This window comes from Durio zibethinus, chromosome 13 (genome assembly GCF_047325235.1).
Source record: "Durio zibethinus cultivar Kanyao isolate XHJ-2024 chromosome 13, ASM4732523v1, whole genome shotgun sequence".
In the NCBI taxonomy this organism is placed as follows: Eukaryota; Viridiplantae; Streptophyta; class Magnoliopsida; order Malvales; family Malvaceae; genus Durio; species Durio zibethinus.
In genome coordinates this window covers 4,601,098-4,621,714 of record NC_143174.1, presented here as the reverse complement: position 1 = coordinate 4,621,714, position 20,617 = coordinate 4,601,098, and the positions used below count along the sequence as shown (strand labels likewise).

The window sequence follows — 20,617 nt, the reverse complement described above, 5'->3', positions numbered from 1 at the left end:
ACATTTAAATAAAAAAAATCCGTGCTTTGCACATATAATAGACTAGTCAAATTATACAATAATAGATAATTTATGTTTTTCTTTAATAAACTCTCAATTGTACCGAATGTTTAATGTTACATATTTAATATATTGTACATTAGCCTCAATAGCCCAGCATGACCACTCTGGCGCACATATATACAACTGAAGGTTTTTTTTGCTTTACAAAGAATTTGAGTCAGGTTGATAATTAAAAGTGGGATCTATCAATTCATGAGTAAATCAATTTATTAATAAAGAAAATATTATATTTAAATCAATAAATTATTGTTACATCAGAAAAGATAAAAGACGACGAGACAAATAATGTTTTGTTTTTTTTCAATAAGTAAAAGATCAAATATATATATATATGTATATATATTAAAAAAAATTAAAGATAAATAGATTATTTAATTTTTTAAATTAAAATAAGATGTGTTATATCTGATAATTTAAGATGAATGATTACAAATTATGTATTCGAAATGATCTCAACAAATGATCATCAATAAAATTCGAATTTAAAATTTTTTCATCGAAAAAGATGAATTTAAACGATTAAATTAATTATTTATTAATTAAAAAATCAAATATAAAAACAAATAAAGGACTGCAAACCGTGTTCATTCGAAAATGGCAGCATTTAAAATAAACATTAATAGCTGAATATAAAAAACAATTGCATAGGAATAGATGATAAATGCTTCTCTCTTCGTTACCTATATTCAAGTTTTGGACACTATCAAATTTATCATTCGATTATAATTTGAAAAAATGCTCATAAAAATAACTTATCTATTGTCCTTAATTTCTCTTTAGCTTGAATTGTGCGTTGAAAAAATTTGTTGCATTTCGTGTTGTTGAATAAGGCGGAAATTATATATAGAATGTTAGTGCTCAATTTGATTTTCTTTTTTTATTTTTGTGTATAAGATTTTTGATTAAAAAAATTTCAACTGCTAAATCTCACTTGTTTTATGATATCTAACTTAACCGACTCTTTTAAGGGTACAAAAATTATAGACAGATAGCACCATATTTGGGTAAGTTTTTTTTAAAACTTAATTACGCTTTTGGTATTTGAATTATAACAAAATGCACAAAGTAATACTTAAAAAATATACAATTTGCAATCAATGAAAATTTTAAATGATATATCATATAAACTCAAACTTTAACATTCTTAATCTAGCTTGTTTACATTTGTGTTATATACACGTCACATGTTAAATAAAAATATTAAATAAATTTAATGTAATTATCACATCATATTCAATAATTAATTGATTTTTAATAATGAATAGGGCTTTTACTTAAAAAATATTTTTTCTTAATTGATGACGGAAGGTTTTTTTTTTTTATTTTTTATTTTTGTGTGTGTGAGTTAGTTGTAGGAGTTTTTTTGATAGTGAAGATAGAGTGAAGTGGTCAGTGGTAGTGATTAGGGTTGTAAACGAGTCAAATAGTGAGAAGTTTGAGTTCGAGCTCGATTCGTAATTCGGGACTCGATATTCGATTCGAGCTCGATCGAGTTTTATTTTTTAAGTTTGAATTCGATTCGTGATCGAATTCGAGTTACTTGAGCTCGCTCGATTAAGTTCGATTAATATGTAAAAATAAGCTCAATTCGTATACTCGATAAAAATTTGATTATTCATACTCGAACTAGAACTCAAACTCGGACTTGAAATATTTTATTAATTAAAATAATAAAAATATATTTAAATATAAAAATTTGATTAGACACGTGAGCTACTCGAGTCAGATATAAAAATACTTGAATTCGGTTCGATTGATAAATCTAGCTACTCGAATTCGAACTCGACTCGATAATAATCGAACCGAATTCAAATTTTTTTTGAATCGAATTCGAATAATTTGTGAGTACTAATGTATCATTTATACCTTTAGTAAGGATTCGGTGATGGGCTTTGACGACGGGTTGATAACGATGGTTCAGTAATGAAGCTTTAGGTGGTTTTAGCAATATGACTTTCTACTCTATGTTTCGTTGTTTACAGGGTAAAACAGTCATTTTGCATAATAGATTCTTATCAAGTATAGAATCCTTAACGGAATTTTTTCATGTATAGGTATAAATATTCCCAATATTTTTTCCTTTTTGCCATGAAAGCGGTTGGCTAATAACAATAGTAAACTCTGGCAATAATAATAATAATTATTATTATTATTAAAAATCAGACTATTAATGTATATATTTGCAACCATTTGATCTTTCAAACTGTTAGCTCATCAAAGGGGCCAATATCCCACCAAAATAACCCACCTTAAGAACTTTTCTGGCACCTATAATAGCCAATAACTTTGGTCACAAGCATTAATTACATGTTTCCAAAAATCAGAACCGTTCATTTTCAAATTCACGCGTACCCATCTTTCCTCTATGAATACCCTCTTATTTGTTCAATATTCCGCCCCGCAAAACACAGCGTAAACCTCAAATCAAATATCCCTTCTCTTTAGTTTTTTTTTTTTTTTTTTTTTTGCCAATTTCTCTTTCGTTGATGATCAATATTTGTTTTGCGTGTCTCATCCCTCAAACTTTTCCTTCGTTCATCATAAAAAATGGCAGCAGACATAGTTGTGATTTTCGATTTCGATAAAACGATTATTAATTGTGATAGTGAGAACTGGATATTGGATCATCGTTATTTTTCTATGTACAAAAAAATTACAGGATCGAATGATGAAAGAACTTCATTCACAAGAAACAAAGTTTGAGGACATTGTAGCTGTTCTGAAAAGAACTCCAATCATCCAAGGCGTTAAATCGGCTCATGCTTTAACTAGGGTATGTATACATTTTTCTCTCTTGGTGTATATTTAATTTTTCTTTCCAGTTTTCTCAAAGTTTTGATGGCAATGGCATTATTAATTTCAGGTGTGATTTGAAGATTGTAAGCAATGCGAACGTGCTCCTCATCGATACAATTATGACGCATCATGACCTGAGGGAATGCTTTTCAGAGATCAATACCAACCCATGTTTCGTAGATGAAGAAGGCAGGGCAGGCTAAGGATCTTCCCTCACCATGATTTCACTAAATCTCCTCACGGATGTGATCATCCCTAGTCCCTACCCTCCAAACATGTTACAAATCACATTTACTAACAATTTGAACCATGCCGTATGCATCAAATAAACATGACCAGGAACTCTAAATTTTCTTGAATAAAATTAAAAGTTTTAAAGTTGCCTTTATTGCTTGCCAATAAAAGGACCCTGAGAACACATGTTATCTGAGACATGCCTCAAATTTTGACATAATCTAATGCATTATTTAAATAGCTTTTCCCACATTTGTGTTTTAATAACATAAGTATAATTAGCTGAGAACACATCTTTAGTGCACGTGATGAATCCAAAGCATGATTAGCCGTATGATATATAATATGCTACTATTCTAAGTTATCTTCGTTAATTCTTCCCATCTTATTGACTATGGTTTAATTCCTTCTTAAGGGGGTATTTTGATTGAAAAGATCCAAGGTTCTCTGTCCATGGAGGAGAAGAAAACAATAATCTACTTCTCGATAATGGGTTAGGTGATTTCTGTCCGAGTTTGAAGCTTGGAGATGGGGACTATATGATGCCCAGGAAGAATTTCCTAGTTTGGGACTTGATTTGCAAATACAGGAGACTAGTAATTAAAGGCAGAAGTATGCGCGCGAATGAAGATTGGATAGGAGTTTGAGCACATGTTGCTCCACCTTATTACCTGGATTTCCATTGATAAAAATAACAGTACTGATATTAAAACTGCTAATTAAGATGTATTCAGTCAGATTGCAAACTACAAACAATGCCAGGAGCCACCCGCAAAGCCTTCTCCCATGCCATTTCTGTTCTGCATTAGAAGTAAAAGTTGTAGTCAAAATGGCTGATGCCAAGGCTTAGCAAATTAATTTCTGCAAATTTATGTCTTTTTTACTTTGAATCAAATAATCTATGACAATTTTTTTTATCATTCTTAAGAATTGTCAATTGTGTGGTTCTATGGAATATGTAATTAAAACATTTGCCATGGAATTCGCATAAAATACAGCCTAACTCAAGTAGAAGCAAATGGTTTTTATTATGAAAAAGCTGAAAATATATAACTATCTATAAGTACATGATAATTTATTATAATGCCCCTATTGCTTTATTTGGCATTTGGCTTATGAGGACTTGACATGAGTCTTTAAAATAATCAAATTATTTTTCAAAAATAGAGAAAAATATGAAATAGGGAAAATAGAATAAAATAAAATAAAACATTTGATTGATTGATAATTTAGATGAAAAGGTTTTGATTATTTTAGGGGATAATAAAAAATAAAAATTGTTTGTAATTGAATAAAACATATACAATCCTATTGGCAATAAATTAATGAATAAATTAACAAATATCAATAATAATATAATTAATGAGATTAAAAGATAAAAATATTTAGTTAATTTTTATTATTGATATATAAATTTAATTTATATTTGTGAATATTTTTAAATTTATATTTGTTTTATATTAAATTAAAATGTAACAACGCAATTAATGTAATTTATATTATTAATATATTAGTATTTATTTTTTATTATGTTGTGATTTATTAGTTAAATATTTTTCTTTTTAAAAATTGAAAATATATATTTAAAAATTTAACATTAAATTAAAAAATTTAACAAAGTAATTAATATAATTTATCATATTAAAAGCCATTAGTATTTATATTTTATTATACTATGATATATTAGTAAAATATATTTTTTATTTTTTAAAATAAAAATAAATTTACGAAAAATTATGATTAAATTAAAATTTTTCAACAAAACAATTATGTACACGTCATCAAACAAGTGTTCCATACATGTGTTGACTAAGTGGCACAACCTAAAAGTTAATGAAAAAAATCAAAAGAAAAATCAACGGAATATCTGATATGCAATTTATAAATAATTATTTTCAATATATATGATTTTTTGTAATCTTACTATTAGAACTATCAATTGATAACAAAATCTAATTATATTTATATTATTTTATAGTAGTACATGCAAAAAAAAATAAATATTTTCAAAATTTTAAAAAATTGCTGATTTAAAAAAAATGCTTCGTATTTGCTTTTAATACTGTGTGCTGAGCATTGTAATTTTTTATTTTTGCAAAATTATAAATTACTTAATTAAATTTATGATTTTCCCATATATAGTAAAATATAAATCTTTTTATGAAAATGTTTAGAACAAGAAAAATAACATAATTACTTTTATCATTTATTATTTTATTCAATTTAATTTTTTAAAAATAATCCATCCATCATTCTAATAATATATAATTTAAAATTTTAGTGTGAAAATTATACTTTTTTTAAAGATCAATTTATATATTTTATCAAAATTATGATATCTAAAATACTATAACTAAGAAGGATCCCTTAAGCATCCTATGTTGGACACCTGTCCTATTTTTCTAATTTTCTCTCCTTTTTTTGCTTGATAAATTTTTTTTTTTTTTACTATTTTTAACCGATTCTTGTTAAAGCTTCATGCAAATTTTGAAGTTTATTTTGTACTCGACACCCGTGTTTGACACCCAACTTTCAAAGCTTTTTTTTTTTGTCTTCATGATTAGTGGCACTAAAGGTTATTTCAAAAATTAAAAGGGTGGAAAATTGAAAGGGGGGGGGGGGGGGGGGCGAAAGACAGAGAAGTGCTTTGTGTTTTGTATTTGGGTCTATACTCTTTTCCTTCTCTTTCAGTTTTGTCTTTTCTTTTGTTTTTCGGTAAAAATTTTTGTTTCTTTTAGTTGTTCGATTGAATATTGGTTTCTTTTTTTTTTTTTCTTCAAATTATTTTCGTTTTATAAGGTTGAATATGGTTTTATGAAGCTAAATTGTTGAATAGGGTTTGGATTTTTATGTTTTTCAGATTTTTTGTTTCTTATTGAAAATTTTTTTTCAATTTTTTTGTATTTTATTTGTTTAAATTATTATTATTATTTTTTTTTTGGGATTTGCATGTTTTTTACTCTCATTTAAAAATGATGTAAATATAGTATTATTTGAGATTAGGTTGCATGGATGGTGATTAGAATGGGATTTTTTTGTAGATTGGTTTCTATTTTTTATTTGATTAGTTTTTTTTTTTTTTTTGACAAAGATTGTTCAGTGCTGTTTTTTGATTGAGCTCAAGGTGTGTCGATGGTTTGCTTTTGTAATTATCTTTTTGTGTCTTTAAGTTGAATGAAATTTTATTTTGTTGCATGTAATGTGGTGATAGTTGTTTGAGTTGTCATTGTTTTTGACTTGTATGTTTGGTTCGGTTTGAGTTTGTGTATTTGTAAGTTTTTTGTGTTTGATTCATTATTGATGTTTTGATGTTCGTATGTTGTTTTATTTTAATATGAAATGGTTTAAAGGTTGTGTTATTTAAGATTGGGTGTTTTTTTTTCTTGCAGAAGTTGTTGAAAATTGTTTGCTGATTACATTTAAGGTAAGTAAAAAGTTTGGTGTTCTATTTTGGTTGTTTTTTGAAATAATATTGTGATATTTGTTTTAAAGGTATAGTTGAAGAGCTTTGCATTTTTTTTTTTAATGTTTAAAGCTTGTATTGTTTAAGATTTGATTGTATAAATGATCGTTAAAATTGTTTTGTGGAAGAATTGTTGAAAGTTATTGGCTAATTAGGTTCAAGGTGAGCGAAAAGTTTAGTGTCTTGTTTTGGTTGAGTTTTTGCGTTGATATTATGATATTTGTTTTTAGAAAAATATTAAAAAATATATTGGTAAAAAAAAATTACTTTTTGTTAAGTTTAAAGTCATGTTGATATACTTTAAGGTTTATGTATCAACTGGAGTTGGCAAGACAAACATAAGAATGAGATCTATTTTACATGAGGTATATTCTTTAGTTAGGTCTCTATAGTCTTTTTTTTTGGGTTTTTACATTTCATAATTTAGTGTAGAAATGAAAATGAATTATTGTTTTTGTATGGCTCTTGATGCATTGGATACAATTTTTTGTTGATTTTTTTAGATGGAAAGATAACATGATGTGTCTAAACAGTAATAGTTATACTCGATTGTGCTACTATCTCTGCTAGTTTTGTTTCCTCTTATGTGTGGTAGCTAAAATACTTACACAATGCATTCGAAGTGGGAGAAGTTATACTTGTTATAAAAACTGCAAACACTGTATTCAGTAGTGTGTAGATATATCATTAATTATGTCATATTCTTTTTTCTTTCTTAAACTTTACAACTAGATTAAAAGGAATATAAATTATGGTTGTTTATGCTAGTTTGTGCATCTGAAATGCAGTTTATAACACGGAATTTGTGTTTCACTTATAAATAGGATTTCTTTTACAGATTGGGCAACATTTCAAGGATGACTAATTGCATAAAAGATGAATTTAAGACAGTTTCTGTTGCTCTAATGAAGGTTGAACCTTCTATATAGTTTTCTGCCCCTTCATTGGGAGGATTGATGACTGACTACTTATTACCGGTTCTCATAAAAAAAGGTAAAAAAAGGAGTTTGAAAGGAAAGGGAAAGATGAGGTGGGCAATGGACACCGAAACAGGGCCTCATGTTGGACTCCATTTACCAAGTTCGCCCTTAAAGGTCAGGCATCTTATCACTGATCGTTGTTGAAAGGAACAGAAACGAAAGAATATTTAAAAAAAGAAAGAAAAGAAAAAAGTAAGGAAAATATTTTTTTATTAGGATCTACAATAAAATTATATTTAAGAAATAAAAAAACATGTCAATTGAATGTTTTCCTTTTTTTTTTTTTTTTTTTACCTTTTATTTAGTGTTCTTTGATGTAATAGGTTATGGAAGCTCGTGATGTCCTAAAATTTTTTAAACAAGCATTTATGCCATACAAGAAGAAATCTTAAAGAAGGTTGATACATACATTTATATACTTTAGCAAAGTGCTAAAAATTGTAAAGATGAATAAGTATTGCTTCTTCTTATATTATTTTGCATATATTTATTTTTTTTATTTTTTCTTTTAACCTAATTAATTTGAAGACAAATGTATGATTTACTATAGAGCATCCTCTTATTGAATATAGATTCTCACCGGCTCTTTCTCTGTGTTATATGCATTAACTTAGTTGCAATTTGATCTAAGCTTGATCATTACAATTAGGATTGGATCTCATGTTATTTACATCTGCTTTTAATTTGGGTCTTGCAACTTTACCTTTTGGAGTCCATTTCATGTTGTTTAATTTGAATTTAAAATTAATTATTTTTTCGCTCTTTTTAAGTCCATTTCATGTTGTTTATTTTGAATTTAAAATTAATTATTGATTTTTCTTACTATCTTAATTGTTGAATTGTTTTTATACTTTAGTTGGTTGTTGAAGTGTTTTAAATATTTGATTGTTATTTTTTGTATTTATTTAAGGGATTGTTGAAGTTATTTGAATGATTAAGTTAAAGTCAGTTTGGTTTTTAAATTGGAAAGGTCGTAGATTTCCTTTGACAATTTATTTTATTTTCTAATGTCCTACATGAATGTGAATATAACTAATGCTCTATTTTAATATTTTTCATGTCAATACATTATTTTCAAGCATGTTTCTCTACAGTCACTTTTCTTTGTGCTTTCTTTAAGGCTACTTTCAATATAATTATTGTATTACAAATTTGATTTTTGGACATTATATATGATTTTGATTTCCAGGGCAAATCTTAGATAATAAACTTTTATCAACCAACTTTAACTTGGTAGAAACTTTTATCTAAATGATTAATCATTCAATTTCATTTAGATTTCAGTCATTTAGAATTTTTTTTTTTTTAAACTTGCGGCTTCGAATTCCTTGAAACAAGTTATCATAAAAAATACTAATTAATAGCAAGTTTTCATAAAAAAACTTTTCTCATGACTTTGATTGAAGTTAAGCCACAGAGGATGTTATATTTTTTTTATTGAATTGGTACATTGTGTCATTGACTTCATGCCATGATCATATACATGTGCCTTTGATCATATAAAATTTATCAAGATCTAAATTCCATTTTTCAAATTGGAGTAGGATTAACAAAATGTTTTCATTTACATTTCCTTTTATTTGAGCACTTCATATTATTGCTTTGAAGATATTAGAAAATTCTGAAATTTCTATGACTTCGTAAATGAAATTGTAGATGATATGAGCTGCGTTTATAAGGACGAGAAACACTATCAAATAGTTCTCTCACTAATACATTATTTATTTGTTGTTCTTAAATTTACATGATACTATAATTAATACATACAAAAATATATTTTTTATTTACTCATAAAACATACAATCTTCGGTCCAAAAAATGCAAATAGAATGAGTTTGTTTTTCACAAATTTAAGTTGTTTACATTGTTTTTTATCTTATTAAAAAAATTAGAATATAATTTTCTTTAACTCTCTTAAAAGTATGTCAAATTCAACTATACTACCTAACGCGAAGCGCGAGTGACATACTTGTTAAATAAGTAATTAACTCGTTTTTCTAATCCCACCAACTCCAGCCGCCCTTTTTGATTTTCAACTCTCCACTTGACAATTTTGCAGCTACAAATTCAGACAAATCCATTTTGACTGTCTCGTCTCTCGATACAAAGTGCAACTCTTACATCTCCAGCAATGCCCTCAAGAAACCCAAACTCAGAAAAGATAATTGATTTTGTCGTAAACCAAGGTAATGGAATAAAGGGTCTAGTTGATGCTGGCATCGAAAGCGTTCCTGAGCTATATATCCTACCTATTGAAGACAGATTCGACGCTAGCAGAGTAGTTCCTGAAGAGCCCATTCCAGTTATCGATGTTTCCAATTGGGATGACTCGAAGGTTATAGAATCAATCTGTCAAGCAGCGAGCAAGTGGGGTTTCTTTCAGATAATTAACCATGGAATACCCTTGGAAGTTCTCAACTCTGTAAAGGAAGCGGCTCATAGGTTCTTTGGGTTACCAAACGAAGAGAGAAAGAAGTATTGGACAGGGAATTCGCCTAGTGATACAGTGGCTCTGAAAACAAGCTTTGTTCCTCAGGCAGAGGCCGTTCTTGAATGGAAAGATTATCTCAGCTTTCGCTATGTTTCAGGGGATCAGGAATCATCTGCCTTGTGGCCTCCTGTATGCAAGTAATTATTCCAACTTTTTTCTTTGGATCTGTTCTTATTTCTCTTTTGGGGGTAATTGATCTTCTTCTAGCTTTAGGTTTGTAAGATGTTAATTTTAAGCAGTTTCTTAAGACATTTGCCTAATTAAATGGGTGCTTGAGGGGATTGGTCTACTACTCAAAGCTGCTTTGACACGGTTTAAAGTTTTTGAAATGCCACATATGGGCTTGACAAAAAGGAAGTATCTTATGTTTTCTATTTAGGCGAATTGTAACACTTAATTTTGTATAAAATATCATATAAATACACGAATTGCAAATGTTATTTAAGAAACGAATACAAGAATCGGCAGTCTACTTTATCACCTTGATTTTGGTGCTTTTTCAGAGGCTGAAAATTGCCATTCTAAATGCTGCGAACAGTTTTTTTGCCCCCCTCCCCCCTCCCCTCCCCTCCCCTCCAATTCCTGGTGGTGGTTATTCCTTGGTCTATCCTAAACATAGAATGGAAGTATCTTATCGTACAGTCCATAATCACTGACATCTATGTGCTTTATAGGTATCAAGTGGTGGAATATATGAAGAGGGCAGAACCGGTCATCAGGAAGCTGCTGGATGTCCTATTGAAGGGACTCAAGGTGAAAGAGATTGACAAAGCTAGAGAATACACCTCAATGGCTTCACCAATAGTCAACCTTAATTACTATCCACGTTGCCCAAAACCCGACCTCACAGCAGGAGTACTCCCTCACTCTGATATATCGACAATTACCGTTCTCCTCCAAGATGATAATGGTGGCCTTTACGTACGAGCAAGCGATGATGATAGCTGGATTCATGTTCCACCAATTGATGGGGCACTTGTAATCAACATTGGAGACATTCTTCAGATAATGAGCAATGACAGATACAAAAGCATTGAACATCGTGTGGTTGCCAATGGAAGGAAGGACAGAGTTTCAGTGCCCATTTTTGTGAATCCAGGACCTGATGCTGTTTTTGGTCCTCTGCCAGAAGTGCTAGAAAGCGGAGAGCAACCATTATACAAGGAAGTTATCTTCTCTGATTACTTCAAATACTTTTTCAGCAAGAAGCATGACGGAAAGAAAACGATGGATTTTGCCAAGATATGATAATCCTTCTCTGTTGCATTACTCTTTCCTGTGGTTCCTTTTATAATATATATATATATATATATATATATATGAGATTATAAAGATTTAAATCTGATCACTGAAGCTAAAAATCTAATAATACCAACAAACCATGTGACTGTTGGCTTTCCTGTGCTTCCTTTTCCGACATAAAAATGATTAAGAAAATAAACATGCTATAAGAGTGTTGCTTTGATCTGTTGTCTCTGATATAATGCTCTGACATGCTGATCTTGATTGCTCATGCAAACAAAATTTCATGTTGATTTTTAGCTTATCTTTTGGTGTGTTGAACGCCAGTCCTAATTGAATTAGGGTCTGGTTGACATTCAAGAGAAGAAAAAACATCATTGAATAAGAATATGATCAGGGCCTTCCCGTTTTTTTACTACTAATAAATTTTATCAAAAAAATTAGCCAAAATTGGGGTAGCCTATATATACCCTTTAGTCGATGAAAAATACACAGGGTTGAGTCCATCCAATACAAGCAACACAACTATTAAAAATGAAAATAAAATGAGAGCAGGAAAATACAATTATTGACATCGGCCTTTCCCTCACTTTGACAAGGATCGCATTTTAGTAGCAGCAGAAGTTCCGGAAAACCATGTCTGAAAAGCACTGCAAAAATGAGATGGGTCGCGATCAGCATTTTTCTTGCAATTCTGGGATATGGCCTTCACTCATTTCTCTTTTCTAGCCAAAGATTCTCTCTTATATTCACTTCCTGCAGTAACTACAAAACCTGCTCCAACCTAAAAGAAGCAAAATACAATAATTACTGCTATAAATACTAACAGTAATAAAGGAATAAAAACAACTGCAATTTCATGTGTGTGTGTAAAGTTTACACTAGAGTGTTAGAGAATTACTTGGCAATCTTTCAATACAACACGCTCTTGAAGCTGTACATTGCTGCAAATCACAGAACCTTGTATTATACAGCCATCCCCAATGGTAACATGATTCATTACAACCGAATTAACAACCTGCATATGCATGGAAAGGAATTTTCAGTTACAAAGTGAACAATTATCTAAGTTTGAAAGTTTCCTTTTATTTAAAAATGCATAAATGACAAAATAATAGGGGAGAAGCTTTATTTACAGCATCATATTTACTTTCTCATGCATCTTAGTTGCCTATCTGGAGAGAAATCATCATACCTTCACATGGGAACCTATCCGGCAGTGACGACCAATAACAGATCGTTTTACTTGGCATTTGTCACCCATTTCTGAACCTTCTCCCAGCATACAGTTTGGTCCCACCTAAAAGTATAGAAAGAGAAGACCTTAGTTTTAGGAGTGTAAAGCATGTATGTTAAATCCCCCCCCCCCCCCCCCAATTGTTATTATATATCATAATAACCGTCAGTTGTTACCAAATTGATTTTAAATAATTCTAAAAGTTTGTGCTGGTGATGTAGGCTTACTGTAGTTTTGGTTCCAAGCTTCGGTGAAGGACCTATGATATTATTATGATCTGAGGAGGTATCACTTAGCAGATGATTTGCCTCACCAGTGACCTGAAATATTAGAGATAGAAATAAGTCAACTGAATGACATAAAAAGTGGATTAAAAAGCAGAGTGTCAAATAAAAAGAGTATAAATGAGAAATAGAACTTACATCTCGATTGATGTCCATGAATGCTTGAATGGAATTTAAGCGCACACAATATTTGCTGCTACTTGCAATATATGCACAGCATGTATGGGTTTTACGAGTAGAGACATAACCATCAGGATCCACAGAAGAGGGTTGGTGAAAGCTTGTGGTAGATGCATTGGCAAGGATTTGAGAGACGAATACTTGCTTGTTCTGGGAACTAACCTTCCCATTACCAGTTTCTTCAGCTTTTGGAAATCCATTTAATAAAGCCTCTGATTTCTGATAGTTATAAAAGAATCAGGAACAAAATTAGATACACAGATATACATGTGGTCTTTGTGCATCCTGACATGTAGTGATACTAACCAGCTGGCTCCGGACAAGATAAGGAAGTACATCCTGTTTCAAGCTTTGAAATGTATCCTTTTGGTCTAAAACTTCTTGCAGGACAGACCTGAGTGGAAATACAATGAGAAATTATAAGAAAAACAGAACACGCTGGATTTGAAAGCTGATTTCATTTCAAAGCAAGCATTGGGTTAGAGGTGTCGGGGAGAGGGAACCAACCTCTTGAATGCATACATATGAGCATCCATCAAATCAGATCGAATTTCCATCTATATAAAAGATAAAAGCAAAAATGAGCTTAACAACAGAATAACTCACAAATATAAGACATTTGATGGATGATCGAAATGCAAAAGGAAAAAAACTTCTTTAACAGAATTTATTTTCCCATTTGACGAAAGGAAAATAAATGCATAGGCACACGCATATAGAGTGAAGGAGAACCATTACAAGTAAATAGCATAGAATAATATCATAAGACCAATAGAATGACATGATAAGCAAATGCTTAAACTTGGCAATTTCATACACGATACTGTGACATGGCACGAAAACAACACAAAGAAAAACGTCTCGTGTTTATTCATGTTAGCACGAATTTCGACACGACATAATTCGTATTTTATACTTATTAATATGTCTAAACACGTGTAAGACACGAAAACTACATTTAGATAAAATATGTTACAAAAATACATGTTTAACACGTGACACGTGACACAATACGAAAAACACATTCAATTTAATTATATCATATGAGTACACATTTAATATGTTTAACACAATTTTTATATTTATTTTAGTTTAATATAAACATATAAAGATAAATTTTTAATCTTTTAATAATGAGACCTAATTAGCTATTAAGTAGCATATAAAGATTATTTTAAACATTTAATTATGATATTTATTTAATAATTTTATAATAATTATTTTTATATTAATAAAATAAATACAATATAAATAATAATATTAATCCGATACATCATTATTTTATTCTTTAATCTTTAGTAATCCATCATTTTGGATTTGATACTAAAAACTAATATATTATGTATACATGATTATTATATTAGTAATGTATATATTAAAATTTAAATATATATATATTAAATGCATATTAAATGGGTATCAAATTTTTTATACTTTTTAATATGCCAGTATTTTTTTTATATTAATAATGCATATATTATACAGATATATAAATCTTAACATATTAAATATAGATTGTTCTTTATAACTTTTTACAATAAGATTAAAAAAAAGTATTTTATTAAAAAAAGAATTAAGAAAAATAATATACACTTAATTGTTAATAACAAGTAACATCCATTATGATCATTAATCAAATAATGCAAATCCAAATCACATGAATACACAATGATAGATCATACTGATAATAAATAACATTTATAATAATAAGAAACTATATGATCATTTTAATAACATGAATCATGATATATGAATATTTTAAATCATAAGAGTTAAATAAAAGATTATATATTTGAAATTAAAAATCACATATTCTAAATAATATGCATGATGATAAAAATTATATAATATATTCTACATTACATGATAGGATATTATTAAAACGTAACTTATAAATTATTAGTGTAAATATACATTGCGATTATCTATTTTAAATACTTTATTTTAAATCACAGGATAAGAGATTATACATTTGAAATTAAACTTAACATGTTTCTTTTAAATTACCTGACAAAAAATTATACATTTGAAATTAAATATAACATATTTCTTCTAAATAATATTTATAATGATAAGAGATTATATAATTTATATTTCTATATAACATGATAAGATATTATTATAATGTAATATATATACTCATCTTAACGACTTGTTTTATCTACTTTATTTTAAAATTTAAATCATATCATATGATACCCATATATAATCATAAGAAAATATATAATTTATTCTAAATCATATGTATATGAGTATAACCATGATAAATAAAATATGTAATTTATTTTAATCATATTATAGCATATAAAAAATTACTATAAGTAACATAAATATATTAATTTGACTTTAAAAATATATATTAATTAGATATTTTTTAATAATTTTCATAAATCATTAGGATCTTTAACAAATAAATCATACTAATTAAGCAACTATTGAAAATATATAGTAATATTTATTAGAAACAAAAAATCTAGTATCAATATATTTATATTATGTATAGGGAAAAACGAAAAAATAAGAAGTATAAAAAAACATAGCTTTTAGAATAAACTTTTTATCATAGATACATATATGATTATTATATATACATATTCTTATTTTTATTTTTTTTATTTTGAATAAATTGACCTAATAGGTTGGTATGCCTTATTTGTTGAATTGGGTATGATGTTTATGATGACATGTTAGTATCTACTATCTACTAAACATTGACTTGGATATTTAGGATTATTTTCTATTTTAAATATATATAATATGGAGTATGGAATGGATTGGAGACATTATTACTTTTTATGTAAGTTACTGTTTAATGTCTTTAGTGGAACATCATTTATGAAGGTTAGAGACTTGGACTTGATGTAGTGTGATTTACACTATGTAAATAAGGCATAAGCTATTGACTATTGTTTAGCGTTTAGTGTCTTAGGAATTTAGTACTTATTCTTACTAGGCAAATGCTTAATTGTAAGTTGTAAGGTGTAAATGATGGATAATTTATAGTTGTTTATTATTTTAGTCATGTTTTCATGTATATTCGTGTTAGTCGTATCTATTTGTGTATATCTCTGTTATTTGTATTTATTCATATCATGTGTAAATAGATTAATTGTACATGTGTTAGTTATGTCGTGTTGCGTGTAACATATATAATAAACATGTCATGTTCGTGTTTAAGATTTAAACACATTTTATAATTTGTGCCGTGTTCATGTTTTAATAATTCGTGCCATTACACGTGTCAAACATGACACGAGATACAACAAGCCAACACGAATTGCCAAGTCTAGCTATGCCAACAAACACAAGGACATTTTATGGTAACTTTAATGCCTCTTAGAAGCACTAGACTAAAATAGTAGCCTTTAAATTATCAGTCAAATTGAGTATTAGTAGCTTTTAAATTGGCATATGGGCAGGTAAAGGGTGGTCCAATCGATAGAATATGTTTTGTTTTAAGTAAAAAACTGAGACTCTACACTTGTGTGTGGGAGCACAGAAGGCTACCATTAATCAATTTCACCAATCGGGCATTAGTTGTCAGTTACTGAAGAGTTGTAAAAAAAAAAAAAGTAACTGGCAAGCAATACCTGGCCTACTGCACGGATAATGCGCTTCTGAAGTCGAGTATCTTTCTCAATTTCTGCCCCTGCAAAGCATTAAAAGATTCTATGTAAGGATCCAGTCCAAGTAACAAATTAAATAAAACAGAAAGTTAAAAATCCAACCTGTTGCTATATGTAATAAAAATTGTTTGCCAGGGTCCAGTCCAATGATGTTGTATCTTCCTGGTTTCTTGGCTTTGTCTTTTCCACCAGCGGATCCTGACTCTGAAGGTCCACTAACAGGAACAGAGCAAAGCATTGCAGTAGCTACTGCATCATGTCGCCTATGGGTGGCCGCAACTGCACCAGGAGGAACATCAGAAACGAGATCACCACTCACGACCTGCAGGAAAATGAAGTGGCCTGTAAAGAAACTACTTTGCTTGGGAACTAAAAGACTATTAGCGAAACCAATTCTAACCAAAATATCTTTTGCAGTAAGGTGGTGTGAGATTGCCCTAATTGCCCCGGCTGTCCCAATAACCTCAGGTACTGCAGCAATCTGGAATGTCAGAAAAAAGGAACCTAATTAGTTATTAACTAGGCAAAGAAGAACATCACAGCAAACAAGTGATTCATAATCACAAGAATGAAATGCAACCTTACAACCTTAAAAAGCATATTCATGAAAAAAGAAGAGAAACTAAAAGCATGCATCATCTTAGATATATGAATTTTGGATATGGGGAAAGAAAAAAGGAAAACATTTACACTAATAGACTCAATTTGAAAGCAAAAAGAAGAACAACATTTGATAAATGGATTCTTTATGTACAAAAAAGTGATGAGAGTTTTGTAGAGTAACATCTATTTTTGTTAACATCAAAATGTTCTAGGATAGCCAATATAGGATGGGGGGTCATCAGATTCTACAATAGAATTTGTATAACCCCAATTAGCTTCAGATTAATGACAACAGATTCTGATATGAAGAAATACTAATTGCAAAAAAAAAAAAAAAAAAAAAAAAATAGAAGGCAAAAAAGGTGGAACGGCATGGAAAAAGGGAAAGTAATGAGAAAAACTAATATCAAAAGCATTTGTTTGAAAACCATACTTTAGAAAATATTAAAGTAGTCAAAAGTCTACTTTTTGACAAAAGACATCTCTTGGTGAAAAGAAATCAAAACAGGACAAGTCAATTTATGAAGATCTAAAGTTTGGTCCCCAAGTTACCAAAAAATGAACTTCACCTGATTTTTTAAAGAAACTAGATAACAGAAGACGACCTAGAAAGGAGGAAAGACATGAAGCCCATAAGATTCTGCCAGACTCCAGACTTTGCCAAAATGAGAAAAACACAAATGGATGAAATTGCCATTTGCTCCCATACATAAAATAATCAAAACTGTTCAAACTAAAATCCCATAACAGGAAAACTCCTGCTTCCATGACTGCATTACACAACCTTTAACCATTAAATATAGTGTAACATAATAAGAAGAGCTTAGCCTGATTATCATATAATCATATTGGCATAAACATTCATAAAGCCTTCTTCCATTTCTTCTTGATAACAGATTTGCAAATCTTGCAATTTGCAAAGCCCAATTCATTAGGCAATATTCAGCCTAGCTAAGACAAGGACTGAAATTTTCAGGTCCAGAGAAGCACCATGAAAATAACTCTGAGACTCCAGCACATGCATGAATGGGCATATATTAAGTTTCCCACCATCGAATGCAGATGCCACACTGCACCCAAAAGGGCAAATGATGTTGTTAATATCACACTCATTATTGACATTGTGTCATGGTCCCTTACAAGTCAATGCACAAGATCTGCCAAAAGAGATTTACCTCACATTATTCCGTTGATTTGATATATTTGTCATCTAAACCTACAATACTTGCTCCATGTACCTTCCCAAGCTTGAACTACCTATTATGACATTTACAAAATTTTTAACTCAAGCTCACCCAATGAAGACTGTTTAGTACTTCACAAATTGTACGGTTATAATTCCAGATCTGACAAAACAAACAACTAAAACAAACCCATAAAGCGCAATACTATTTCTGAAATTAATTCTACAAACACAAAGTCACCTAAAAGTTCATGTGTTCCTCTCTCTCAATGACAAATAGTTCTACTCGTAAGCCACCACAACACCAATCACAACATCCAAAACATTTGAACCGTTTTCAAAGTCTTGCATCAATAGCGACACGAAGAAAGAATATGATTGTGTGAAAAAGACGGGCATCCTGTAAATTTGATGTATGTCTCTCCAGTTAAATCTTCATAAGAAGGCAGAGCTTCTAATTTGAAGCCTTCGTGAGAAGATTATTTTTTCAATATTTATGTAATTAGCTTGCCTGTTTTCTCTGAGTAGGCAAAAAAAAGCATCTCTAGTTCATTTCTTTGGTGCTGTGAAGGTGACAACCTTCTTGGAGTGTGGTATTCTGCCAGTCAAGTTACAGAATGAGCAAATGGTAGGTTTCTAGGGATTTCCTAAACTAGAATTCACATGCTGCTTATTCTTGTTTGATTCTAGCAAATTTGTTCTTAGTCTTGAAGCTTGATGAGAATTTAGCGAAAATGAGTTAAAACTCTGAGTAGGTGAAGGAACTTTGAGCTCGAGAAACTGTAGTTCAAAATTTAAGAATTAATAAAACACAAAATAACATGCAACAGAACTCATTCCATAAACTTCAATTAAACCGACGTTTGGTCCTTTCTAGCAAAGCAACAAAAGACTCTTAATCAAGTTATCCATTGATATTTTGAGATACTAATCAGCTTCTTGATATTGTGCATCATCAACAACCTTGAAATACCTTAACAGTTGACCTAGTTGCAACAAAACAACCCTCCCCAAATTTTTTTTCTCAAAATCAAATTTCATGAGACTAATCAAATTCAAATGTACCTTACATTTGTTCCAATCAAGTAATAAAATTCATAAAACACAGACAAGTAATTCAAGTCTAATATAAATCCTTCATTAAGAAATAAAATGGCATAGTTTCAACATAAACAATCATAAAATTAAATTGTAAGATAAAAAGGTAAGTGTACCTCAACATGTAGACGATCAACAAAAGTCCCAAAAATCCAACCACCAACAAGAACCGCTGTTTCTTTCCCTTCGACCACCTATTTGCATCCGCAAACATTCAAATCAAAATTTAAAAAAAAAAAAAACCCTAAAAACTATAAACAATAATAACATCCATTTAAACCATCTCCCTTTAGGCAATTCTTTTTTCTTACAACAATGAGATCTTTAAGGTTACTTTGTTCCAATTGGTGCAAAACATAGTAAAGAACAGGGCGGTTGGCAACCGGAAGCAGCGGTTTAGGCAATTCCTGCAAGCATTTTAAGAAATAAAAATAAGAAAAAAAAATAGTAAAAGATTAATCAAATTATGAAAAGGGTATTTTGAATGGAAAAAAAAATTGAGAGGGCAGACCTTAGAGACAAGGGGAGCTAGATTCTTTGAAGTGTCACCTGCTAAAACCACAACTTGGAAATCCATTTCCAAAGGGAGGGAGGGAAAGGGACAAATTATATGAAGGGTTTTGCCGTGGGGTTTTGGTGAATCTATGAATGCATAAAGATTCAAATAAAGAGTTTTCTTTTTTCAACAGTAAAAGAGTTCCAGGAGTTTCCGGCTTTTGGGGCGTCTTTTGACACCTTTTTTGTTTACGAGCTTCCGTAAGCAATTTGGATCCAATAGTGGCGTGCGAGGGCGCTGGCTTGCCATGAGTGAGGTAAGAGGTTCGATTCCTTGCATTTCCGAACCAGACTTTTTAAATATAAAATTCCATTACTGTTTTTTTATATTTCTTCCTTTTGGGATAATTTCCTTTTACCCTCAAATATTCTTTAGATGTTCAATTTAGTCCATATGCTTTGCTTTGATAATTTTGTAAACAAATTAAAGTTTCGTATTTGTTTATATAATATTATCGCCAAGAAATATAGGAGAGAACTTATGTAACGTTTTCTAGGTCATGTTCATAATGTTCTCCATTAAAATCAATTAAATAAAAATTAAATTTAAAAATCAAAATCGATAAATAAATGAAACTTAAA

At 29.8% G+C, this 20,617-nt stretch overlaps 2 protein-coding genes and 1 pseudogene across 2 annotated transcripts; 2 read left to right on the top strand and 1 right to left on the bottom strand.

The window, feature by feature from the left end:
- The first annotated feature begins 2,056 nt into the window (after window positions 1-2,056).
- On the top strand, window positions 2,057-3,943 carry LOC111304412 (inorganic pyrophosphatase 2-like; annotated as a pseudogene).
- A 5,670-nt stretch (window positions 3,944-9,613) lies between these two features.
- Window positions 9,614-11,492, top strand: LOC111303902 (feruloyl CoA ortho-hydroxylase F6H1-3-like). The gene is made up of 2 exons (XM_022900408.2): window positions 9,614-10,164; window positions 10,702-11,492. Exons 1-2 carry the CDS (start codon window positions 9,668-9,670, stop codon window positions 11,273-11,275), a joined length of 1,071 nt encoding a protein of 356 aa, XP_022756143.2. The 5' UTR covers window positions 9,614-9,667; the 3' UTR covers window positions 11,276-11,492.
- Window positions 11,493-11,646: 154 nt separating this feature from the next.
- Window positions 11,647-20,198, bottom strand: LOC111303901 (uncharacterized). The gene is made up of 13 exons (XM_022900407.2): window positions 19,992-20,198; window positions 19,792-19,887; window positions 19,597-19,674; window positions 16,997-17,077; window positions 16,699-16,918; window positions 16,561-16,619; window positions 13,478-13,527; window positions 13,277-13,364; window positions 12,929-13,189; window positions 12,734-12,826; window positions 12,465-12,569; window positions 12,171-12,287; window positions 11,647-12,053 (listed from the first exon to the last, which is right to left on the bottom strand). Exons 1-13 carry the CDS (start codon window positions 20,055-20,057, stop codon window positions 11,982-11,984), a joined length of 1,386 nt encoding a protein of 461 aa, XP_022756142.2. The 5' UTR covers window positions 20,058-20,198; the 3' UTR covers window positions 11,647-11,981.
- Between the last annotated feature and the right edge of the window lie 419 nt (window positions 20,199-20,617).